Source organism: Ranitomeya variabilis, chromosome 5, assembly GCF_051348905.1.
Source record: "Ranitomeya variabilis isolate aRanVar5 chromosome 5, aRanVar5.hap1, whole genome shotgun sequence".
In the NCBI taxonomy this organism is placed as follows: domain Eukaryota; kingdom Metazoa; phylum Chordata; class Amphibia; order Anura; family Dendrobatidae; genus Ranitomeya; species Ranitomeya variabilis.
In genome coordinates this window covers 7,586,495-7,614,412 of record NC_135236.1, presented here as the reverse complement: position 1 = coordinate 7,614,412, position 27,918 = coordinate 7,586,495, and the positions used below count along the sequence as shown (strand labels likewise).

General features: G+C 43.7%; 2 protein-coding genes across 2 annotated transcripts in view; one reads left to right on the top strand and one right to left on the bottom strand.

The window, feature by feature from the left end:
• The window catches only part of LOC143773234 (erythropoietin-like), a 175,120-nt gene that overhangs the window by 124,218 nt on the left and 22,984 nt on the right, over window positions 1–27,918 (bottom strand). The gene's annotated exons all lie outside the window — the stretch shown is intronic.
• On the top strand, window positions 11,776–14,080 carry LOC143774176 (uncharacterized). Its single transcript, XM_077261533.1, has 3 exons — window positions 11,776–11,809; window positions 11,963–12,125; window positions 12,895–14,080. Coding segments are annotated over exons 1-3 (1,179 nt in total). The 5' UTR covers window positions 11,776–11,808; the 3' UTR covers window positions 13,910–14,080.

Here is a 27,918-nt window from a genome sequence, read left to right as displayed (position 1 = left end):
ACTTAACTGGCTACTAATTACCACACCCTAATTAAATTTAACTGGCTGCTAATCACCACACCCTATTTAAACTTAACTGGCTACTAATCACCACACCCTATTTAAACTTAACTGGCTACTAATTACCACACAATAAATTTAACTGGCTACTAATCACCACACCCTATTTAAATTTAACTGGCTACTAATCACCACACCCAAGTTAAACTTAACTGGCTACTAATCATCACACCCTAGTTAAACTTAACTGGCTACTAATTACCACACCCTATTTAAATTTAACTGGCTACTAATCACCACACCCTAGTTAAACTTAACTGGCTACTAATCATCACACCCTATTTAAACTTAACTGGCTACTAATTACCACACCCTAATTAAACTTAACTGGATACTAATTACCACACCCTATTTAAACTTAACTGGCTACTAATTACCACACAATAAATGTAACTGGCTACTAATCACCACACCCTAGTTAAACTTAACTGGCTACTAATTACCACATCCTATTTAAACTTAACTGGCTACTAATTACCACACCCTATTTAAACTTAACTGGCTACTAATTACCACACAATAAATTTAACTGGCTACTAATCACCAAACCCTAGTTAAACTTAACTGGCTACTAATTACCACACCCTAATTAAATTTAACTGGCTGCTAATCACCACACCCTATTTAAACTTAACTGGCTACTAATCACCACACCCTATTTAAACTTAACTGGCTACTAATTACCACACAATAAATTTAACTGGCTACTAATCACCACACCCTATTTAAATTTAACTGGCTACTAATCACCACACCCAAGTTAAACTTAACTGGCTACTAATCATCACACCCTAGTTAAACTTAACTGGCTACTAATTACCACACCCTATTTAAATTTAACTGGCTACTAATCACCACACCCTAGTTAAACTTAACTGGCTACTAATCATCACACCCTATTTAAACTTAACTGGCTACTAATTACCACACCCTAATTAAACTTAACTGGATACTATTTACCACACCCTAAATTTAACTGGCTGCTAATCACCACACCCTATTTAAACTTAACTGGCTACTAATTACCACATCCTATTTAAAATTAACTGGCTACTAATTACCACACCCTATTTAAACTTAACTGGCTACTAATTACCACACAATAAATTTAACTGGCTACTAATCACCACACCCTAGTTAAACTTAACTGGCTACTAATTACCACATCCTATTCAAACTTAATTTGCTACTAATTACCACACCCTATTTAAACTTAACTGGCTACTAATCACCACACCCTATTTAAACTTAACTGGCTACTAATTACCACACAATAAATTTAACTGGCTACTAATCACCACACCCTAGTTAAACTTAACTGGCTACTAATTACCACATCCTATTTAAACTTAACTGGCTACTAATTACCACACCCTATTTAAACTTAACTGGCTATTAATCACCACACAATAAATTTAACTGGCTACTAATCACCACACCCTAGTTAAACTTAACTGGCTACTAATTACCACACCCTATTTAAATTTAACTGGCTACTAATTACCACACCCTATTTAAACTTAACTGACTATTAATCACCACACAATAAATGTAACTGGCTACTAATCACCACACCCTAGTTAAACTTAACTGGCTACTAATTACCACACCCTATTTAAACTTAACTGGCTATTAATCACCACACCCTATTTAAACTTAACTGGCTACTAATTACCACACAATAAATGTAACTGGCTACTAATCACCACACCCTAGTTAAACTTAACTGGCTACTAATTACCACATCCTATTTAAACTTAACTGGCTACTAATTACCACACCCTATTTAAACTTAACTGGCTACTAATTACCACACAATAAATTTAACTGGCTACTAATCACCAAACCCTAGTTAAACTTAACTGGCTACTAATTACCACACCCTAATTAAATTTAACTGGCTGCTAATCACCACACCCTATTTAAACTTAACTGGCTACTAATCACCACACCCTATTTAAACTTAACTGGCTACTAATTACCACACAATAAATTTAACTGGCTACTAATCACCACAACCTATTTAAATTTAACTGGCTACTAATCACCACACCCAAGTTAAACTTAACTGGCTACTAATCATCACACCCTAGTTAAACTTAACTGGCTACTAATTACCACACCCTATTTAAATTTAACTGGCTACTAATCACCACACCCTAGTTAAACTTAACTGGCTACTAATCATCACACCCTATTTAAACTTAACTGGCTACTAATTACCACACCCTAATTAAACTTAACTGGATACTATTTACCACACCCTAAATTTAACTGGCTGCTAATCACCACACCCTATTTAAACTTAACTGGCTACTAATTACCACATCCTATTTAAAATTAACTGGCTACTAATTACCACACCCTATTTAAACTTAACTGGCTACTAATTACCACACAATAAATTTAACTGTCTACTAATCACCACACCCTAGTTAAACTTAACTGGCTACTAATTACCACATCCTATTCAAACTTAATTTGCTACTAATTACCACACCCTATTTAAACTTAACTGGCTACTAATCACCACACCCTATTTAAACTTAACTGGCTACTAATTACCACACAATAAATTTAACTGGCTACTAATCACCACACCCTAGTTAAACTTAACTGGCTACTAATTACCACATCCTATTTAAACTTAACTGGCTACTAATTACCACACCCTATTTAAACTTAACTGGCTACTAATCACCACACCCTATTTAAACTTAACTGGCTACTAATTACCACACAATAAATTTAACTGGCTACTAATCACCACACCCTAGTTAAACTTAACTGGCTACTAATTACCACACCCTATTTAAATTTAACTGGCTACTAATCACCACACCCTAGTTAAACTTAACTGGCTACTAATCATCACACCCTATTTAAACTTAACTGGCTACTAATTACCACACCCTATTTAAACTTAACTGGCTATTAATCACCACACCCTATTTAAACTTAACTGGCTACTGATTACCACACCCTATTTAAACTTAACTGGATACTAATCAACACACCCTAGTTAAATGTAACTGGCTACTAATTACCACACCCTATTTAAACTTAACTGGCTACTAATTCCCACACAATAAATGTAACTGGCTACTAATCACCACACCCTAGTTAAACTTAACTGGCTACTAATTACCACATCCTATTTAAACTTAACTGGCTACTAATTACCACACCCTATTTAAACTTAACTGGCTACTAATTACCACACAATAAATTTAACTGGCTACTAATCACCAAACCCTAGTTAAACTTAACTGGCTACTAATTACCACACCCTAATTAAATTTAACTGGCTGCTAATCACCACACCCTATTTAAACTTAACTGGCTACTAATTACCACACCCTATTTAACCTTAACTGGCTACTAATCACCACACCCTAGTTAAACTTAACTGGCTACTAATTACCACACCCTATTTAAACTTAACTGGCTACTAATTACCACACAATAAATTTAACTGGCTACTAATCACCACACCCTAGTTAAGCTTAACTGGCTACTAATCACCACACCCTAGTTAAACTTAACTAGCTACTAATCATCACACCCTATTTAAACTTAACTGGCTACTAATTACCACACAATAAATTTAACTGGCTACTAATAATTACCACACCCTAGTTAAACTTAACTGGCTACTAATTACCACACCCTAGTTAAACTTAACTGGCTACTAATCACCACACCCTAGTTAAACTTAACTGGCTACTAATCACCACACCCTATTTAAACTTAACTGGCTACTAATCATCACACCCTATTTAAACTTAACTGGCTACTAATTACCACACAATAAATTTAACTGGCTACTAATAATCACCACACCCTAGTTAAACTTAACTGGCTACTAATTACCACACCCTATTTAAATTTAACTGGCTACTAATTACCACACAACAAATTTAACTGGCTACTAATCACCACACCCTAGTTAAACTTAACTGGCTACTAATCACCACACCCTAGTTAAACTTAACTGGCTACTAATCATCACACCCTATTTAAACTTAACTGGCTACTAATTACCACACCCTAATTAAACTTAACTGGCTACTACTTACCACACCCTAAATTTAACTGGCTGCTAATCACCACACCCTAGTTAAACTTAACTGGCTACTAATCACCACACCCTAGTTAAACTTAACTGGCTACTAATCATCACACCCTATTTAAACTTAACTGGCTATTAATCACCACACCCTATTTAAACTTAACTGGCTACTAATTACCACACCCTAATTAAACTTAACTGGCTACTACTTACCACACCCTAAATTTAACTGGCTGCTAATCACCACACCCTAAATTTAACTGGCTACTAATTATTACACCCTATTTAAACTTATCTGGCTACTAATTACCACACCCTATTTAAACTTAACTGCCTACTAATCACCACACCCTAGTTAAACTTAACTGCCTACTAATCACCACACCCTAGTTAAACTTAACTGCCTACTAATCATCACACCCTAGTTAAACAACTGACCTTGAACCTCAATTGGATTAAACAGGTATTTATTTAACCTCATCTCTGCCTCCTGATCTCACCTGACCTCTCTGTTTCCGACTCATCTTGCTCACTGTTCTTGGCTGAGATTCGCGCCTCTGAGGTGAATTACGCTACTGATTTGGGTTGGCTTCAAACCTGTTAACCCTTGTGGAATTGGAGCTGGTGGCAGCATACTTTGTTCTGTGCGATTGGGAATCTTTGTAGCGACGGCGCCCTTGATAATTATTGTTCCCGCTTGAGTGAGAGTAGTTATATCGCCATCGCTGTAGCATGCCCAATAGCCAGTACATAGCAGGCAGCCTTTCTGGCGACTAATTATCCTTGGTGCAGTACTTAATCTGACCTGAGGGTAAGGGGGGCGTCAGAGAGTTGCAAGCTCCAAACCGGAACTGGGAAGTGGGATATAGATAAATCCCCTTCAGAAGGAACGAGAGGCAACCAAAACAACCCCGGTTCATGACAAATTGGTGTGAGTAGAAGGGACGATAAAGATATTCTGCCTGGGATCCCCGACATATTGTTGGGATCTGTGACATAGTGTTGGCAGGACGGTGTGAACCGTGACACACATAATAAATGTCACAAAGCAAAATAAAAAAATTAAAAAAATTGCAGTTTTTTGGTTATTAAAAAGTCATATGTACTCCAGAATGGTATCAATAATATCATCAAATTTCCTGAAAAAAGCAAGCCCTCACAGCTCAATTCATAGAAACACTAAAAAAAGAAGTTATAGCTCTCATAACATAGTGAATTTTACACATTTCTTATTTTCATCTCAACAACTAAAATAAAAACCCTTTATTTTGGTATTGGTGTAATCAGAATGACCTGGAGAATTATGTTGGCAGGTGATCTGCTTCTTTCTCTGCCACAAGTGATCAGTCATAAAGGAAAGAACATGGAACCAGAACAAACCTGCCAAGAGAGGGCACCCCTAATACTGTCAGCCCGGGCAAGAAGGACATTGATCAGAGAGGCAGCACAGAGAACAAAGGAGACCCTAAAGGAGTCGCAGAGTTCCTCAGAGACTGGAGTGTCCGACTATACGACCACAGTAAGCCGTACACTCTATAGAGATGACCTTCATGGAAGCGTGGGCAGAAAAAAGCCTTTACTTACTCATAGAAATTGTAAAGCTCGGTTTGAGTTTGCCAAAAGACAAATGGGAGACTCTGCAAATGTATGGAGGAAGGTGCTGTGGTCAGAGGAGACCAAATTTTCACTTTTTGATCACTAAGGTAAATGCTATGTCTGGCACCAAACCAACACAGCTCATCACCCCAAGAACACCATTCACACAGTGAAACATGGTGGTGGCAGCATCATGCTATGGGGATGTTTTTCTGCAGCAGGGACAGGGAAAATGGTCCGAGCCGAGGGGAAGATGAATGGTGCAAAATACAGGGATATTCTTGAGTAAAACCTGTTTCAGTCAGTCAGTGACACTGGGACGGAGGATAACGTTCCAACAAGACAATGACCCAAAGCATACTGGTAAAGCAACACTCAAGTGGTTTAAGGGAAAACGTGTAAATGTTCTGGTGTGGCCAAGTCACAGCCCAGACTTTAATCCAATTGTGGTCAGACTTGAAGATTGCTGTTCACCAGAGGAAACATCTAACCTGAAGACGCTGGAGAAGTTTTGCCCTAAGGGAAGGGCAAAAATCCCAGTGGCCAGATGAGGAAAGATAACAGAGACTTATCTTAAGGTACTCAACTGTAATTGCCACAAAATGAGGCTCTACAAAGTACTGACTTTAGGGGTGTGAATAGTTATGCACGCTGAAGTTTTCTGTTATGTTGACCTTTGTTATTTGATTCCCAAAAAAAAGAAAACCAAATGTTCTCAGATGTCAGCATGTTCTTTACAGGCACTGATGCAAACCCTAAAAAAACAGTGAAATTCCAAGTTGTGAGGTAGCAAAACACAAAAAATGCCAAGGAGGTAAATACTTTTGCAAGCCACTTTAGATGTATAATCTCTATATCTGTTACTATATTTGCATAATTTATTTTTATAGAAATGTGTGTATTAGATGTCATTGTAAAATCTATAAATCCATCTCATAGTTCTCACAGGGAACACTGAAGCATGGCTTCAATATTAATTAACCCCTCTCTGACATCCGTCGCACTATTTTGTCCATGTGACCTGGGTCTATTTGACCATGGACAGGATAGTACATCTCAGTGATCAGCCGCAATCACGGGGGGATGTAAACAATGAGAAACTGTCATGTCGGACGCTGTTCATACCAGGTCGTTCGACAGACAGCGGTAATTCCGCTTTTGTCCACTATGCGCTCATTGGCGTCGGCTAGGTTTTATCTAGCTGGTCCGGGGTTAATTTACCTGATGCTCGATTGGAAGCTGGACCATGCCCACTGCCTTTAAATAGTTCTCCTGATCTTTGGGCGTCGCCGATTATAGCTTCTGTCTTGTGCGTTGTTATCTCGGTCTGGAGTGGCGAGCTGGTTGTTGGAGATTCGTTGCTGGTGGTGTATTTCCCTTTGTCTTATTTCCTCCTTCCTATATTTGTATTTATTTTGCCCTGCACATTTATAGTGTATTCCTGAGTGACTGCGGCGTGGTGTATATTTTCCGTTATCCTTGTCTGTTCTAACTGTGGGTATTGGTGTATCACCTCTTCACTGGGTGGTGCACGGTGGTTTCAGCCTAGGGTTGAAACAGGAGACAGGGCGAGGGTCGAGGCCTAGACATGCACACCATCAGTGTAAACTCTAGGTAGAGGGTCAGTCAGGATTTCCCTAGTCTGAGGGAAATTGCAGGGGCCCGGGTTATTAGCTCTTGCCCACCTAGTTTCTCCGTGACATTATAATCGGCCTTTAAAACAAAAAAAAGGGGTTTCCTTTTTTTTTGTTTTGTCATGGATCCCATGACTTCCATAACCCGCCAGTTGGAGGCGCTGTCCCTACAGGTCACTGAGTTGAAGGGGGGCAGTACAGCAACAGGGACTAGCAGTATCTAAGGTGCAAGCTGGAGCGACAGGAAGAGTTGCTGAGCCTAAGTTTCCCTTGCCTGAAAAATTTGCTGGGGAACGCAGTAAATTTGTTTCTTTTCATGAAGCTTGCAAACTATATTTCCGTATGTGCCCGATCTCCTCAGGTAATGAGGCTCAGCGTGTGGGCCTGGTGTTGTCATTGTTAAGCGGGGATCCCCAAGCATGGGTGTTTTCTTTGCCATCTGATTCTGCTGCATTTGACTCTGTGGAGAGTTTTTTTCCTCTCTTGGAAATATTTACGATGAGCCAGACAGAATGGCTCTAGCAGAATCTAAGATACGCACTATTCGCCAGGGGTAGCGAGTTGCAGAGGATTACTGTTCTGAATTTCGTCTCTGGGCGATCAATACGTAGTGGAACGATCCAGCGCTGCGGAGTCAGTTTATACATGGGATTTCTGGAAGGGTTAAAAAAGCCCTTATGATGTACGAGACTCCTACTTCTCTAGATTCCGCTATGAGTCTGGTTGTCCGCATTGATCGCCGTTTGCGTCAGGGGGAGCATGAGACACCGCCTATGGGAGAGGGTTTAGGTTCACGTGTGGTTGCTGCAGGTGAGCCCACGGAGCCTATGCAAATCGCAGGGGTGTCACATGTGAAGCGTCGACTTCCTGAGCTCAGGAAGCAGGGAGCCTGTTTTTACTGTGGTAAGACTGGTCATTTTATTAACATCTGTCCTCTACTGTCTAAGAAAAACGCAACGGCGGAAAGCTTCTAAGCTCAGAGGGTGTGGAGGAGACCAATCTGAGTTTATGTATATCCTCCATGGTGGTTTCTCAATGCATGCTCCCTGCTAAGGTTATTATCGCTGGCAGTGAGCTGCCAATTACTGTTTTTGTGGATAGTGGTTCAGCCACAAATCTCATTGATGAGGAGTTTGCGCGCACAGCAGGTTTTAGGATTGAAAAACTGCCTCATCCTATCCGCGTGGTCACCATCAATTCTGCTCCTCTCTCACAGGGGGAGATTACTGAGTTTGTGGCTGAGGTGAAACTCCACATTGGGGTTCTACATTCCGAGCAGGTTACATGTAAGGTGCAGGGGCCCGGGTTATTAGCTCATGCCCACCTAGTTTCCCCGTCACATTATAATCGGCCTTTAAAACAAAAAAAAAAAGGGGGTTCCTTTTTTGTTTGTTTTGTCATGGATCCCATGACTTCCATAACCCGCCAGTTGGAGGCGCTGTCCCTACAGGTCACTGAGTTGAGGGGGGCAGTACAGCAACAGGGACTAGCAGTATCTAAGGTGCAAGCTGGAGCGACAGGAAGAGTTGCTGCGCCTAAGTTTCCTTTGCCTGAAAAATTTGCTGGGGAACGCAGTTAACTTGTTTCTTTTCATGAAGCTTGCAAACTATATTTCCGTATGCGCCCGATCTCCTTAGGTAATGAGGCTCAGCGTGTGGGCCTGGTGTTGTCATTGTTAAGCGGGGATCCCCAAGCATGGGTGTTTTCTTTGCCATCTGATTCTGCTGCATTTGACTCTGTGGAGAGTTTTTTTTTCCTCTCTTGGAAATATTTACGATGAGCCAGACAGAATGGCTCTAGCAGAATCTAATATATTATTTAGCCTTCTGACTGAGCACTCCGCCTCCTAGCCCAGGTGTTTTAATCGCAGCAGGTCCGGTACCCCTCCACAGAGAGAGAGAATATGAGTCTAGGAAGAGGTCTTCACAGGTACCCATTCACATGGAGACGTTTATTCTCAGCGAGGTAGGCAAGCGTAGGACCTGATATACGAGAGATGCCGTAAAGGGGCTATCAGGTACACATAAAATTGGCCATTTTTATGCGCTAAACGCTCTAATTTTTCATATTTCTAGTGCAGTATTGCAGTTCAGTTTTCGTGTTTCATATTTGCATGTCTTAGGCTACGTTCACATTTGCGGTGTGCGCCGCAGCGTCGCCGCCGCAACGCACCGCATGCGTCGTGCGGCCCTATCTTTAACATTGGGGCCGCATGGCGCCGCATGTACATGCGTTGTCATGCGTTGTGGTGCGTCGTACGCCGCATGCGGCGTTAGGGCGCACCTGCCAGGGCGCGGCCAACGCAACATGTTGCATTTTTTTGGCGGCGCAGACTTTTTTAAAAACGCATGCGTCGTGTTTGCGTCGTGTTTGCGTCGTCAATGCGCCTTTTTTCCCATTGACTTGCATTGACAACGCAGACGACGCAAGTACTTGCGTCGTGATGCGTTGTACGACGCATGCGTTTTTCTTTCAAAAATGCAAAACATTGTCTAGACTTTGTCTAGACACTTAAAAAAAGCACTATATATATAAAAAAAGGGGGGGGGGGTTTGCCATTGTCTTTCACAAGGCTATTCACACAACACACAGAGAAGACACTGAGAGGAGCAACCTGCTTTCCAAACCTGTAAGTATATATTTCTCTTTGCATAATTTTTTTTCTGTGTTTTATTTCTTGTTTTTGATTTAATTTGTGCAATGTTTGCTCTGTGATATTGTACGGTTATGGCACTGTAGGTTGTTATTGAATACTAACATTTTTTTTTAATGTGTTTCTGATATATGCTGGCGTTTCTTGTGTGCGGCCTTGCTGGGTTTGGATTGGTTTTGGATTTATTTTTGGTTGTTCTTGTGTCATGCGGATGTTCAATGCCTTTTTTTTGTAAGATTTTTTATTGTAAAATTTGTGGTGCATGTCTTTTTCTGGCTTCTATTGTTGGGGTAACCGTATGGCGTTTTCTAGGCTCATGTCTTGCTGGGTTTTATTATGCTGTTGGCTTTTTTTTTTCTTTCCTTGAGTGTCTTTTCTTGCTGGTGGGGGGCTACATTTATGATGTTTCATTTGTATTGTATTGTTCCGTGCTGCTATATGCCATTATATGTTTAATTGTATTATGGTTACGTGGTTTTCTGTATGGCTTCCATATATATATCTCCTGTATTGAATGTTTCCATAGCCAAGTGTGTAGTTAATTTTTTTTTTTTTTTTTTTTTTTGGGCCCTTTTTTTAAAATTTCTTGTGTTTTCTTTTCTATTTGACTATGGTTTTTCTTTTGGTTGCTGTATATTGTAACAGCGGTTGTCCTGTAATGTTTATTGCTTATTATCTAGAATGGTATTTATCGCCTTCTCCAGATGTATTTCTGTGGTAGATGTCACCAGATGGTGTTGTTTTGGATCATGTCTTGTTGCTATTGTAAAGTATTGCGTGCAGTTTGCTATTTCATTGTGCCTTTTTTTTCCCTGTACAGTTTTTTTATATTTAAAAATTTGGACATTGGTGTCTTTTTTTGGTAAAATTTTTTTGGGTCTATTCTTGTAGTTTCTTCTATTGTATTCTCTTGCAATGTATGGCGTTGTGGTGTCGCTTTTTCAGTTTGCATTGTCCTATCAGTCAACAGTCAATTGTGGTTGTTTTAATTTTTTATGCCGATTTTATTGTATGTGTTAGATTTGGATGTGATTTTTTGCTCATTTTTTCATTGCAGAGCAAACTTGCAAGAATGACGAGTGAGTCAGAGTCTGAACATAGGCAATCGGCGAGGGGGAGTGCGGTGAGTAATTATGTCCAGTTGCTTACTATTCGCTGCCATTTGTAGCATTGTCACTAATTTTTGTATACATTTTTTTACAGGCTTCTTCAAGTGAGGGGGAAGGCACACGGCGGGAGCAGGGAGATCGGTGCCAAGATGGGTCGTCAGGCCGGCAAGTGAGTATTTGTTTTTTTTTTTTAATCTTTTTTTTGGAGTAGCATCCTGCTGGGAGGAACATTAGGAGCAACCTGGTTTCACTAGGGCTGTTTACTAAGCTTAATTACATTATAGCTTTTCAGGGCAGCAAGTATTTGGGGGAAGGTAACATACAGTTGAACTCCCTGCACAAAAACATTCAAAAATACAGGTGTAGAAACCATCAATATACATACATCAAATGGCAAAGGATAGGGCAAAGGTACAAATCATGCCACGTGCTGATGATGGTTGTTTATATTTGCCTATTTGTAACCTTTTTGTTTTCTATTTTTTCTAGGTTTCACAACGGGACCACAGGGACAGTATTGATGTGGAGCTCCTGATCTCCAGCATCCAGGAGCGTGGCCCGTTGTGGGACAGCCGTGACCCTCGGCACATGGACCAGGTGGTGTCGAGGCGTTTGTGGGCAGAGGTGGCAAAGTCGCTGTAGGATGGCTTTGACAGTGCCTCAGCGAAGGACAAAGGCACCTTTAGTGAGTATTGCTGATACGCTGCTATGACCCATCTTGCCAGGATAAACACAACCGTGTGTGATGCTATCAACGCCTAAACTTTGCATCACACACGGTTGTTTTATCATTTTAAAATGCGACATATGTAACCTTTTTTTTTCTTTGCATTCACAGTGAAAAAGTTGAGGACCAGATGGCGATCCATAAAGGACCGTTTCAATAAGGGGCTCCGTGCAGAGGAGGAGCAATCGAGGAGTGGTGCTGCTGCGGCCAAGTCGGTGCCCTACAAGTACAACAGGGCACTACAGTTCTTAAGACCAATCCTTGGCCGCCGACAGTAAGTATTTTGTCCACATACCATATTGCACATTGTACATTGCCCAGACACATAACATATTGCACAGCCACATAGTACATTGCCCAGCCACATAGCATATTGCACAGCCACGTACATTGTGCATCCACACACATAGTATATTTACAGGCCACTATATCGCAGCCACATAGTACACGTTCTAGCCACGTATCCACATAGTACATTTCCCAGGCACATAGTGTATTGGCCATCAATGTAGTCAGCGTAGCATATTGGCCATCCACGGTAATTATTTTAGGTTAAGCAAGAGTCCTTGTAGTTCCTGACAGGTTCCGTTCTGAGTCAGTGTAGTTCTGATCGCAGGAATAATGATGACGTCTCGATCACATGATCCTAACGTCATGGACATTCCTGCGATCAGATCAGCAAAGTCTGGTTTTTATTTTTTTTTAATTCTTTTATAGACCTTAAATTTTATATTATTTTTGCAACATAGCCAGCATCTTGAAATTAGTTTTTCACACAATAATTTTTTAAAAATATGACAGGGGTATGCATTGCCTTTGGCAGAGGGAATGTACAGTCATTTTCTGCCGTCGGTATGTCCATGATTGTTATCGTGAGCCCTAATGGTCAGCTGGCGATAACAATCAGCAATTTATTATAGGCCACACAGACTGAGAGACAGGGGATTGTAATGTTTTGATGTGTCATGTAATTTTTTTGACAGGAGTTGGCGTATGTGATAGGTTATTAATTGAAGACTAATTTTTTCATTATCTTTTCACAGGACACACAGCAGCACCCTCCAGCGAGCTCCCCCCTGTGAAGCGGAACTTCATGGATCGCCATCTGAGCCGTCACAGCCATCCCACAGCGACAGCAGGCCTGCACCACCATCATCTGGAGAACCGGCTGCCGGTACGTCAGGTTTTCCCCTGCCCGAGGCCTCTGGCGCACCTTCGTTCGGGTATTCCCGACAGCGCCAGCGGGCCTCGGACAGGTCAGTCATGCCTGAATTTTTGCACTTGGGCACGGTGTTCCAGAACGGTTTCAAGGCGTTGAGAGATGAAATGTCCAGTATGGGACGGCGCCTTGAAATCCTGGAAGCCGAGCTCTCAAATCCGGCAAAACATTTCTTCAGCACACTTGCTAAAGGCATGGTGGAAAACCTTACGCCGGAACTCCAGATTTCGGTGATGCAGGACTGCCACAATTCTTACGTGAGGGCTCTGCAGCAGTCTCGGGTCGCGCAGTCAGCGACACTGCCCGTAGTGCCGTCGCTGGCTAGCGTGACTCCGACTACTGCTGCAGAGTCACTCCAGCCCCCCCACCCTGGTCCAAGTGCCGGGCGACGCCACCACAGGCACCATACCAGTGTGCGGCCCACTCCTGCTCCTGCCAGGCCCTCATCCTCCCGTAGGAGTGCTTCTGGGGGAGATGCCGCAGAAGGCAGGAAAAGGAAAAAAAAGAGGAGGCACACAGACAAACACACAGAGGCACAGGTTCTGGCTGCTCCAGGACACACACCATCTCGTCGTGGCTCTAGCCACAGCAGGAGCAGCCAGGGCCAACCAAGCCAAAAACGTAGGCGGCTTGTGTTGCCTCCTCCCTCCTCTACTGACGAGGCGGTCTCCCTAGTGTACCCTGCGGGGGGTTTGGACCTGCCATCAAGCTTACTAGAGTATGGCGGCTCCTCCTCCTCCTCCTCCTCTACCACTCCCACTCCCAGGTCCAGAACTCGAAGCTACCGGTCACCGGTGGTAGCGGATGTTGATCCCCCCTCGGCTGTTGAAACCCCATAATTTTCTTTTCCCTTTTTTTTCTGTTTCCCCTCAATAAAAATTTAATTTTTTGTATACAATATTTGGTCTTCTTTTCAAGTACACTGCTCGGTAATTCACTCCGTGCGTCGTTTATTTGTGCTTCAAACACCTCATATATGCAATGTCAGACAGTATTTTTGGATTTTTTAATTTGACCGTTTCTTTGGGTGTCTTTCATTGCTGTATGAGGTGTTTCCAAACACTAAAGTGTATGAGTTGTTTTCAAAGAAAAAGGGTATGTGTCCACGCTCAGGATTGCATCCGAATTTGGTCCGGATTTTAATTCAATATTTGTAGCCAAAACCAGGCGTGGGTAATAAATACAGCAGTGGAGCATATGTTTCTATTCTACTTTTCCTAATTGTTCCACTCCTGGTTTTGGCTTACAAATATTGATGAAAAAACCTGAGCAATTCAGGATGCAATCCTGAACGTGGACACATACTGTAAAGGTACCTTCACACTTAACAATGCTGCAGCAAAACAGACAACGATGCAATTCACTGCAGCATCGCTATTTGGGAGCTGGAGAGCGGTCTGTGTGACCGCTCTCCAGCGACCAACGATGCCGAGGTCCCCGGGTAACCATGTTAAACATCGGGTTGCTAAGCGCAGGGCGCACTTCCGATGTTTACCCTGGTTACCAGTGTAAAATGCAAAAAAAAAAATATTCACAATCGCATCCCCCGGCGTCAGCTTCCCTGCACTGACTGAGTGACGTCCCTCACAGCAACGCTGTGCTGTGCATTCACTTTACGGCCGGCGCTCACTCAGTGCAGGAAGTGGACGCCAGGGGACGCGAAGATGAGTATATTTATTTTTATTTTTTAGTTTACAATTAACACTGGTAACCACGGTAAACATCGGGTTACTAAGCGCGACCATGCGCTTGGTAACCCGTTGTTTACCCTGGTTACCAGTGTAAAACATCGCTGGTATCGTTGATTTTGCTGTCAAACACAACGATACACGGCGATCTGACAAACAAATAAATATGGTATGGTATAAATTTTGTCTTGGAAGCATGGTAGAAAACGTAAGAAATTTTTTTTATTAAAACACAACATTTTAAAAACAAAGGTTTACAAGTTTTTTAGATAAGGCACATTTACATTGGTGAACTATTTTTAGCATAGTCACACCAGAATACAGTCCAACAGTTTATTACACCATTGAATCTTGCCATGACAGACGGCCAACATCTGACACAAAATAGGCCGCAAAACGGTCCCTCATCTGCGCAATTTCCACGCTTGACCTCAGAGGATGATCATGGAAATTGGGCAATGTGTTGGCTATGGTTTCATCCAGATCAACGTTCAGTCTCTCTTTGGCCAGAATAAAATTGTGGAGAACCACACACGCCTTCACCACCTCATCCACTGTCTCAGTTTTCAGATTAATGGCGGATCCTAATATCCGCCATTTAGAGACAAGGATGCCAAAGGCGCACTCCACAGTCCTTCTGGCCCTGGACAGTCTGTAATTGAACACCCTTTTCGTGTGGTCCAAGCCCCGACTTGAGTAGGGTTTCAATAGGTTGGCAGACATTTGGAATGCCTCATCCCCAACCACAACAAATGGCATCGCAGGGCCTTCGGTGTGGGGAAGAGGTCGTGGCTGGGGGAAATTGAAATTGTTGCCATATAATTTTTGGCCCATATCAGACTCTTTGAATGTGCGCGAGTCATTTGACCGGCCAAAAGCACCAATGTCGACTGCCAGAAAACGGCAGTCCGCACCGGCAATTGCCATCAGCACAGTGGAAAAATATTTTTTGTAGTTATAGAAAAGGGATCCACTTTTCCCTGGCTTGGTAATACGAATGTGCTTGCCATCCACCGCGCCAATACAGTTTGGAAACGAACACACTTCCTCAAATTTCTCGGCGTTGGCCAACCAGATATCGCTTGTAGGGACGGGTAAAAATTCTTCCCGGAGGTTATCCCACAAAGCGCGGCAGGTCTCAGCAATAATTCCCGAGAGAGTGGAGACTCCAATCCGGAACTGAAATTGAAGGGATCGCAAGGTCTCTCCGGTAGCCAGGAAACTGCCAAGAAGATAAAGAAATTACATTAGTACATTGCAATTTATAAGGGTATGTCTCCACTGTCCGGAGACGCGGCGCTATCGTTGCAGCGGCGAAGCCGGTCGGCGATAAGCCCCGCCCCCTTCCTGGGACGCAATGGTGCCGGATGTGTACAGTACACATCCGGGATCATCGCACCCCTCGCCGTAGGGCCCTGTGATATACCTTGCGGGGACGCTGCGTCCCCGCAAGGTGTACGGACATGCTGTGTTCTGAAAAGACGCGCAGCATGTCCGGAGTCGCAGGGCCTCCGCGTGCGGGTTTCCACGCATAGTGGAGACGGGATTTCATAAAATCCCCTCCACTATGCTGGAACATCTGGACGCTGCTTGTTTGACGCTGCAGCGTCAAACAAGCTTACTGACCGTAGAAACACAGCCTAAAAGTACATTGACCATACCACCCCCAACAAAAATTAAGAAAAAAAAAAAAAAAAAAAGGGAAGATGTGAACGTAGCCGAACATATCTCAAGTCATTCAAACAGCTACGTACCGTAGAGTCACCAGCAGCCGCTCCTCTGCGGATATAGCTCTCCGGAGCTGAGTATCCTGCCTGCTGATGGCTCCTTCCACCCGACGCAGAAGATACCGGAAGCTCTCCTGAGACATCCTGGTGTACTCGAAATACTTCTCCAGGTTCTCATTCAGTTCGCCAAACAAGCTATGGTATGCTCCACGGCTCTCCCGGACTTCCAAGATAGGGTGTATCCAAAATCTGCGATGAATCCATCTCCGTTTTTCTCTTTCTCTTTGATGAGCACAGGCGACAGCATAGGCATGAGCCAAGGCTAAATCCATCTCCATATCCATGATAACACTGTCCAAGGGACGCTCCATCATGAATACCAGCAAATGGGAGGAATTCATGTCTGCCATGGTATATATACACAATTACATAAACACCAACCCTCTTCTAGCCATTGGTGGTCCTTATCTATTGTGTAGACACTTTTTTTTGTGGGTGGGATGAAGAATGACTCACTGCACAAAAAACGCATGCGGCGCAAAACGCTGCGTTTTTTGTTGGAAACGCAACTGCGTTTACAAAAAACGCTGCGTTTTGCGCCGCATGCGTTGAACGCATGCGGCGCAAAACGCAGCGTTGTGCATGCGTTGTGTTGCGTTTTTGTCTGCGTTGTGCGTTGCGGCGGCGACGCTGCGGCGCACACCGCAAATGTGAACGTAGCCTTAGCGCTGCAGTGTGCTGCCTTTTTTACTTGTCTAGCAGAATCTAAGATACACACTATTCGCCAGGGGGAGCGAGTTGCAGAGGACTAGTGTTCTGAATTTCGTCGCTGGGCGATCGACACACAATGGAATGATCCAGCATTGCGGAGTCAGTTTATTCATGGGGTTTCTGGAAGGGTTAAAAAAGCCCTTCTGATGTACGAGACTCCTACTTCTCTAGATTCCGCTATGAGTCTGGTTGTCCGCATTGATCGCCGTTTGCGTCAGGGGGAGCATGAGACACCGCCTATGGGAGAGGGTTTAGGTTCACGTGTGGTTGCTGCAGGTGAGCCCACGGAGCCTATGCAAATCGCAGGGGTGTCACATGTGAAGCGTCGAGCCCCTGAGCTCGGGAAGCAGGAAGCCTGTTTTTACTGTGGTAAGACTGGTCATTTTATTAACATCTGTCCTCTACTGTCTAAGAAAAACGCAACGGCGGAAAACTTCTAAGCTCAGAGGGTGTGGAGGAGACCAATCTGAGCTTCTGTATATCCTCCATGGTGGTTTCTCAATGCATGCTCCCTGCTAAGGTTTTTATCGCTGGCAGTGAGCTGCCAATTACTGTGTTTGTGGATAGTGGTTCAGCCACAAATCTCATTGATGAGGAGTTTGCGCGCACAGCAGGTTTTAGGATTGAAAAACTGCCTCATCCTATCCGCGTGGTCACCATCAATGCTGCTCCTCTCTCTCAGGGGGAGATTACTGAATTTGTGGCTGAGGTGAAACTCCACACAGGAGTTCTACATTCCGAGCGGGTTACATGTAAGGTGCTCAGGAATCTTCCTGCTCAGGTGATTTTGGGTTTTCCTTGGTTGTCTATGCACAACCCGGTAATTGACTGGAAAACTCAGGACATAATTCAGTGGAGCGAATTCTGCCAGGAGAATTGCCTGGCCACATGTGTGTCTGCTGTGACTTCAAGCGTTCCGGAGTCACTTCTGGATTTTGTGGATGTGTTCTCTGAGAAGGGTTGCTCAGAGTTGCCACCACATCGTCCCTATGACTGTTCTATCCGGTTTAAACCAGGGGCCATATTGCCTAAAGCAAGGATGTTTAACATCTCCGGTCCGGAGAGACAAGCGTTAAAAGATTATATTGCTGAAAGCTTGAGCAAAAGGGCACATCAGGCCATCATCCTCGCCGGTGGCAGCAGGGTTCTTCTTTGTGAAGAAGAAAGATGGCGGATTACGCCCGTGTTTGGATTTCAGGGAGTTGAACCAGATTACGGTTCGTGATCCATACCCTATGCCACTAATACCAGATTTGTTCAACCAGGTGGCAGGTGCTAAGTGGTTTACCAAGCTTGACCTCAGGGGGGCGTACAACCTCATAAGAATCCGTCAAGGTGATGAGTGGAAGACGGCTTTTAATACCCCTGAGGGTCATTTTGATGATGCCATTTGGGTTGACTAACGCACCTGCAGTGTTCCAACATTTCATTAATGATGTGTTTTCGCATGTTTTGGGGAAATTCGTTATCGTGTACCTAGATTACATTCTCATATATTCTTGCGACCGTGATACTCATTTAGATCATGTCAGGCAGGTGTTACAGCTTCTCAGAGAGAATAAGCTGTATGCTAAACTTGAGAAATGTGTATTTTTTGCTCAAGAGTTGCCTTTCTTGGGTTATATTGTGTCTGCTTCAGGGTGTAAAATGGACGCCGCTAAGGTGCAGGCGGTGCTGCATTGGGAACGTCCTGATAACCTGAAAGCACTTCAGCGGTTCCTTGGGTTTTCTAACTACTATAGGAAATTTATCAAGGATTTTTCCATCATTGCTAAACCGCTAACTGACATGACTAAAAAGGGTACCAATTTCTCCGTTTGGCCTGAGGCTGCTGTGCGCGCATTTGAATTTCTTAAGAACAGTTTTGTTTCAGCCCCCATTCTTGTGCAGCCAGACGTATCGAAACCTTTTGTTGTGGAAGTCGATGCGTCTGAGGTTGGAGTGGGGGTGGTACTATCACAAGGCTCATCTTTGAGTGATTTGCGTCCATGCGCCTATTTCTCCAAGAAACTGTCGTCCGCCGAACGTAACTACGATATCGGCAACAGGGAGTTGTTGGCAATCAAGTTGGCCTTTGAGGAATGGCGACACTTCTTGGAGGGGTCGGTACATCACGTTACTGTTATTACTGATCATAAGAATCTGCTGTATTTGGAGTCAGCCAAGCGTCTGTCCCCTAGGCAGGCTCGCTGGGCATTGTTTTTCACGCGGTTCAATTTTGTTGTCACTTACAGACCGGGGTCTAAAAACACTAATGCGGATGCTCTGTCCAGGTGTTTTCCGGGGGGAGAACCTCGGGAGGATCCAGTACCCATCCTCCAAAAGGGTGTTGTGGTTTCGGCTCTCACTACCGAGGTTGAGGCTGAGATTGCCGAGGCTCAGGAGGAGGTACCATCTGAGCTTCCCATCAACAAATCTTTTGTACCGCTTCATCTCCGCTTAAAGGTTTTGGCGGAGCATCATGATGCTGTCCTGGCTGGCCACCCAGGGGTTAGAGGTACCTTGGAGTTGGTGTCACGTCGGTTTTGGTGGCCCAAGATCTGACAGGACGTGGTCTCATACGTGTCAGCTTGTACCACGTGCCCTAGGGCTAAGACGCCCCGCTCCCATCCTGTTGGCACACTACTTCCTCTTGAGGTACCTAGTAAGCCATGGACGGAAATCTCCATGGATTTCATCACTGATTAGCCCTCCTCAGCTGGGAACATGGTCATCTTGGTGACTGTTGATCGGTTTTCAAAAATGTCGCACTTTGTGTCTTTGCCTTCGTTGCCTAACGCTAAGACTCTGGCTCAGGTATTTGTGCAGGAGGTGGTCAGACTTCATGGGGTTCCGTCTGACATCGTGTCTCATAGAGGTACTCAGTTTGTGGCAAAATTTTGGTTAGCATTTTTCTCATGGCTGGGGATCAAGTTGGCTCATTCTTCGGCGTTTCATCCTCAGTCAAATGGTTAGACTGAGCGTATGAACCAAAATTTGGAACATTACTTACGCTGCTTTGTCTATGATAACCAGGAGGAGTGGTCTACCTTTCTTCCTTTGGCTGAGTTTGCCATCAATAATCACCGCCAGGAGTCGTCTGAGGAGTCTCCGTTTTTTCGTGTCAACAGGCTACATCCTCAATTTTGTACCTTGAGTCAGAGGGGCTCTTCCGGCGTTCCGGAGGAGGATCAGTTAGGAGCACAATTATCATCAGTCTGGAGGAGAGTTAAACAGCGCCTGTTGAGTGTGGGTGCTAGGTACAAACGTGTGGCTGACAGTAGGCGTGTGCCAGGTCCGGACCTGAGTGTGGATAACTGGGTGTGGTTATCCACAAAAAACATAAGACTCAAAATACCATCCCTTAAATTGGGTCCATGGTTTATTGGTCCATTTAGGGTCACCACCGTCATTAACCCAGTAGCGTACCGATTGGAGCTTCCTACGGTGTATAAGATACACAACGTGTTCCACAGGTCTCTTTTAAAGTAGGTGGTGGGTTCTGTGGACGCGGCGCCTATGCCACCTCCAGTCTTGGTGGATGGCAATTTGGAATTCAAAGTCTCCAAGGTGGTTGACTCTCGTGTAGTGCGTCGTACTTTACAGTACTTGGTACACTGGCGTGGTTATGGGCCTGAGGAGAGGTCCTGGGTACCAGCCTCGGACATTCATGCGGATCGGCTGGTCAGGTTTTTTCACTGTCGCCATCCAGACAAGCCGGGTCCTATAAGCCGTGAGGGCCCTGGGGTCCCTCGTAGAAGGCGGGGTACTGTCATGTCGGACGCTGTTCAGACCAGGTCGTTCGACAGACAGCGGTAATTCCGCTTTTGACCACTATGTGCTCATTGGCGTCGGCTAGATTTTATCTAGCTGGTCCGGGGTTAATTTACCTGATGCTGGGATTGGAAGCTGGGCCATGCCCATTGCCTTTAAATAGTTCTCCTGAACATTGGGCGTCTCCGATTATAGCTTCTGTCTTGCGTTGTTATCTCGGTCTGGAGTGGAGAGCTGGTGGTTGGAGTATCGTTGCTGGTGGTGTATTTCCCTTTGTCTTATTTCCTCCTTCCTATATTTGTATTTATTTTGCCCTGCACATTTATAGTGTATTCCTGAGTGACTGCGGCGTGGTGTATATTTTCCGTTATCCTTGTCTGTGCTAACTGTGGGTATTGGTGTATTATCTCTTCACTGGGTGGTGGGTGGTGGTTTCAGCCTAGGGTTAAAACAGGAGACAGGGAGAGGTTCGAGGCCTAGACATGCACACCATCAGTGTAAACTCTAGGTAGAGGGTCAGTCAGGATTTCCCTAGTCTGAGGGAAATTGCAGGGGCCCGGGTTATTAGCTCTTGCCCACCTAGTTTCCCCGTGACAGAAACTTGTAAATAACTCATGAAAGAATAAAGTTATGTTAAAAGTTAAAACCAATCACAACATTGTTTTTCTTGTGAAATTCTCAATAAGTTTGATGTGTCACATAACCCTCTTCCCATTGGAAAAAATAAAGTTTGATCCAAAATGGCCGACTTCAAAATGGCCACCTTCAAAATGGCCGCCATGGTCACCACCCATCTTAAAAAGTTTTCCCCTCCCATATACTAATGTGCCACAAACGATATCACCAACCATTCCCATTTTATTTAGGTGTATCCATATACATGGCCCGCCCTGTATATTCTATCACTAAATAAATATTTGAATGAAAAACATCTAAACAATAAAGTACGCATATTTAGTATCGCCGCGTCCGTAACGACTCGACCTATAAAATTGTCCCACTAGTTAACCCCTTTAGTGAACACCATAAAAAAGGCAAAAAACAATGCGATCAAAAAGCCGGATATAAATAATTATGACACCGCTGAAAACGTCATCTTGTCCCGATAAAAAAGAGCCGCCATACAGCGTCATCAGCGAAAAAATAAAAAAGTTATAGCTCTCAGAAGAAAGCGATGCAAAAATAATTATTTTTTTAAATAGTTTTTATTGTATAAAAGCGCCAAAACATAAAAAATGATCTAAATGAGATATCGCTGTAATCGTACTGACCCGAAGAATAAAACGGCTCTATCAATTTTACCACACGCGGAACGGTATAAACGCCCCCCCAAAAAAGAAATTCATGAATTGCTGGTTTTTGGTCATTCTGCCTTACCAAAATCAGAATAAAAAGCGATCAAAAAATGTCACGTGCCCGAAAATGTTACCAATAAAAACGTCAACTGGTTCCACAAAAACCAAGACTTCACATGACTCTGTGGACCAAAATATGGAAAAATTATAGCTCTCAAAATGTGGTGGTGCAAAAACTATTTTTGCAATAAAAAACGTCTTTTAGTGTGTGACGGCTGCCAGTCATAGAAACCCGCTATAAAAACCCGCTATAAAAACCTGCTATAACTCCTCTTTCACATGTCCTGATATTTCCAGAACTGGAGATGTCAGTGTCCGTGTGTGTAATATATGTAACACAAGTGTGGCATGTGTGTGCCGCATCAGTACCACAAGGATGGGCGCCGGGGAAGAAGCGTTACAGTAAGTGCTGTTCCCCGGCGCTGGGTGCTGAACACGGCTCTCATCTTCTTCCATGCTCTGCCGGCGATCGGCGCAAGCAAAGGAGAATGATCAGAGTTACATTTAAGTGGTAAAAGAGCAGGCGGCGGCTGATGGGACTATTACTACCATCAGCCTACCCCTGCTGCTGCTAATAACAGTGACAACAGGAGAGGCTGATGGGAGAATTTATCTGCCACTCCTGCGCTGTAAATAAATACGGTAAGTAAAAATCTATTTCTTTATTTATTTTTGATAACCAGCCAGAAAAAAACTCACAGCTGGGGGGCTGCGACCCTCAGCTGTCAGCTTCAGCAAAGTTGGATATCAAGAATAGAGGGGTCCCCATGTCATATTTTTTAATTATTTAAATACATAATTTTAAAAAACAATGTATTCTCAGGCTGGTAAGGGGCCATGGATATTGACCCCCTTTAGCCTAAAAATAGCAGCCCGCAGCTGCCCAGAAAAGGCGCATCTATTAGGTGCACCTATTCTGGCGCTTTGCCCGGCTCTTCCCACTTGCCCTGTAGCGGTGGCAAGTGGGGTAATAGTTGTGGGGTTGATGTCACCGGTGACATCAAGCCCACGGCTAAGTAATGGAGAAGCGTCTACAAGAACCTATCCATTACTAATCCTATAGTTGTATGATAAAGACACAGCCAGAATAAAGTCTTTTATTTGAAAAAAATGGCACAGACTCCTTTTATTATTCTTAATTAAACCATACTTACTGCAACGCCTAATCCAAGCGAAGCCCTCGATCTCCTGTAATAAAAGTAAAACAAAAAAAACAATATACCATACCTGTCCACTGTTCTGTCTTCTAAATCCAGTGACTAGCACAAAGTCTGTCCATGAGTGACCTTTTATCTATGTAAAGGCCTTTATAACTATATATAATAGTTCAGAGCTCGGAGGCAACCGCTAATGTGAAGTAACAGTAGAAAGATCATTGAAGGTCTGCAGAGGAATACTTCTGAACATGAACAAAGACCCCAATCAAGCTTCATTACCTAAAGCGAGCGAACCAAGGTCTGTGAAAGAACTTAAAATGCCAGTAATGAAATCCCACTATAGACGTGTAACAGTGACATCCGGAATGGCTGCCGCAGTCACATTTAGAGGCAGCACAGAGATCAGCGATGGACAATGAAACCAACGCGATCTTCTGGGCATTGATAAGGAAAAGCTTCCACATGAGGCTCAAATGACCAGAGGAACGCTTTCTTGGGCCATGTTCACACAATGAGCTTTTGGTGAGATTTTCATGTTGCAGATTTTCTGCACCTATTGGTATTGAGATAAAATCACCAAAAACTGATGGTGGGATCTCAGCCTTACAGTATGTTGTGGGCTATAAAAAGTCTGATTGCCGATAAACAGAAGAGGAATAGAACTTGGAGAACTCTTTGGTGGCCCCGCAGTTTGGGTCTTGGGTCTCTGTTGGCTCCAGGACTTTAGAACATAAAGGTTATTTAGCAATATATTCTCAGGATAATGGTGGAACGGAGTTAGGTCCCTAGAGGAGGACGTTGGCCAAAATACAGATTGAGGAAGCCTAATTGAGGAAACATTGCGATAAAAGCCATGAAGGAGCGCAGAAGAGCAGATACAAGGTCGTCACAAACAAGTCCAAGGTTAAACAATCCAGGTCAAATGCAGGACTGGAGGTCCGTAAGGACGGACCCCCCTTAAAAAACTCCACGCTCATGAGCATATGATATCACACATCCTCCACCAGCCCATTGCCCCGAGGAGCGGTGACAGTGTCCTGACGGAGAACGCCGATAATAAATACATATAATGTTCTCTGCGGCTACAATGTATAACAACCTCACACTGTGTCCCAGGCTGGAGCAGGGCCAGATGGCGTCAGTCCAGGCCTCTAATAAGTGCGGCTCATAAATAGTTTACTATTCCGGGTCTGCGGGCGCTTCCCATCCTCTGGCATCGTGCCGCATCACTCGTCTGCTCATCCTATTTAAAGGGAAAAGCAATCTGCTCCATCGGCGATCACATGGGGAAACACCTTGGAGCTTCTTCTGTGGAGGTTACATCTTTTTACTCATAAAAATGCTTGAATTTTGTGCTTGTAGCGGAGGGACGCTTTCGTGGTTTAAAGATTCTGGAACAGTTTTTGCAGTTTTTTATGTGCCCTTCATTCCTAAATTATGCCCCTCAGTAACAGAACCTGAAATAACATACAAAATTCAACCAACCAACTAGCATATTCCACAGAACACTGTGGGTGATGGCTTCTTCGCCTGCTTGACAATGACCAATCAAAACACTGCCCCGTCACAGAGGAGAAACCAAGATACCCACAGAGGTGACAGCTACAGCCTCTACATACATTACATTACTGATCCTGAGCTACCTCCTGTACTATACTCCAGAGCTGCGCTCACTATTCTGCTGGTGCAGTCACTGTGTACATACATTACATTACTGATCCTGAGCTACCTCCTGTACTATACTCCAGAGCTGCGCTCACTATTCTGCTGGTGCAGTCACTGTGTACATACATTACATTACTGATCCTGAGTTGCATCCTGTATTATACTCCAGAGCTGCACTCACTATTCTGCTGGTGCGGTCACTGTGCACATACATTACTGATCCTGAGTTGCATCCTGTATTATACTCCAGAGCTGCGCTCACTATTCTGCTGGTGCGGTCACTGTGTACATACATTACTGATCCTGAGTTGCATCCTGTATTATACTCCAGAGCTGCGCTCACTATTCTGCTGGTGCGGTCACTGTGTACATACATTACTGATCCTGAGTTGCATCCTGTATTATACTCCAGAGCTGCACTCACTATTCTGCTGGTGCAGTCACTGTGTACATACATTACATTACTGATCCTGAGTCACCTCCTGTATTATACCCCAGAGCTGCGCTCACTATTCTGCCTGTGCAGTCACTGTGTACATACAGGTCCTTCTCAAAAAATTAGCATATAGTGTTAAATTTCATTATTTACCATAATGTAATGATTACAATTAAACTTTCATATATTATAGATTCATTATCCACCAACTGAAATTTGTCAGGTCTTTTATTGTTTTAATACTGATGATTTTGGCATACAACTCCTGAAAACCCAAAAAACCTGTCTCAATAAATTAGCATATCAAGAAAAGGTTCTCTAAACGACCTATTACCCTAATTTTCTGAATCAACTAATTAACTCTAAACACATGCAAAAGATACCTGAGGCTTTTAAAAACTCCCTGCCTGGTTCATTACTCAAAACCCCCATCATGGGTAAGACTAGCGACCTGACAGATGTCAAGAAGGCCATCATTGACACCCTCAAGCAAGAGGGTAAGACCCAGAAAGAAATTTCTCAACAAATAGGCTGTTCCCAGAGTGCTGTATCAAGGCACCTCAATGGTAAGTCTGTTGGAAGGAAACAATGTGGCAGAAAACGCTGTACAACGAGAAGAGGTGACCGGACCCTGAGGAAGATTGTGGAGAAGGACCGATTCCAGACCTTGGGGAACCTGAGGAAGCAGTGGACTGAGTCTGGTGTGGAAACATCCAGAGCCACCGTGCACAGGCGTGTGCAGGAAATGGGCTACAGGTGCCGCATTCCCCAGGTAAACAGCGGCAGAAGCGCCTGACCTGGGCTACAGAGAAGCAGCACTGGACTGTTGCTAAGTGGTCCCAAGTACTTTTTTCTGATGAAAGCAAATTTTGCATGTCATTCGGAAATCAAGGTGCCAGAGTCTGGAGGAAGACTGGGGAGAAGGAAATGCCAAAATGCCTGAAGTCCACTGTCAAGTACCCAGTCAGTGATGGTGTTGGGTGCCATGTCAGCTGCTGGTGTTGGTCCACTGTGTTTCATCAAGGGCAGGGTCAATGCAGCTAGCTATCAGGAGATTTTGGAGCACTTCATGCTTCCATCGGCTGAAATGCTTTATGGAGATGAAGATTTCATTTTTCAGCACGACCTGGCACCTGCTCACAGTGCCAAAACCACTGGTAAATGGTTTACTGACCATGGCATTACTGTGCTCAATTGGCCTGCCAACTCTCCTGACCTGAACCCCATAGAGAATCTGTGGGATATTGTGAAGAGAAAGTTGAGAGACGCAAGACCCAACACTCTGGATGAGCTTAAGGCCGCTATTGAAGCATCCTGGGCCTCCATAACATCTCAGCAGTGTCACAGGCTGATTGCCTCCATGCCACGCCGCATTGAAGCAGTCATTTCTGCCAAAGGATTCCCGACCAAGTATTGAGTGCATAACTGAACATTATTATTTGATGGTTTTTTTGTTTGTTATTAAAAAACACTTTTATTTGATTGGACGGGTGAAATATGCTAATTTATTGAGACAGGTTTTTTGGGTTATCAGGAGTTGTAGGCCAAAATCATCAGTATTAAAACAATAAAAGACCTGACAAATTTCAGTTGGTGGATAATGAATCTATAATATATGAAAGTTTAATTGTAATCATTACATTATGGTAAATAATGAAATTTAACACTATATGCTAATTTTTTGAGAAGGACCTGTACATTACTGATCCTGAGTTACCTCCTGTATTATACTCCAGAGCTGCACTCACTATTCTGCTGGTGCAGTCACTGTGTACATACATTACTGATCCTGAGTTACATCCTGTATTATACCCCAGAGCTGCACTCACTATCCTGCTGGTGCAGTCACTGTGTACATACATTACATTACTGATCCTGAGTTACATCCTGTATTATACTCCAGAGCTGCGCTCACTATTCTTCTGGTGCAGTCACTGTGTACATACATTACTGATCCTGAGTTACATCCTGTATTATACCCCAGAGCTGCACTCACTATTCTGCTGGTGCAGTCACTGTGTACATACATTACATTACTGATCCTGAGTTACATCCTGTATTATACCCCAGAGCTGCACTCACTATTCTGCTGGTGCAGTAACTGTGTACATACATTACATTACTGATCCTGAGTTACATCCTGTATTATACCCCAGAGCTGCACTCACTATTCTGCTGGTGCAGTTACTGTGCACATACATTACATTACTGATCCGGAGTTACATCCTGTATTATACTCCAGAGCTGCACTCACTATTCTGCTGATGCAGTCACTGTGTACATACATTACATTACT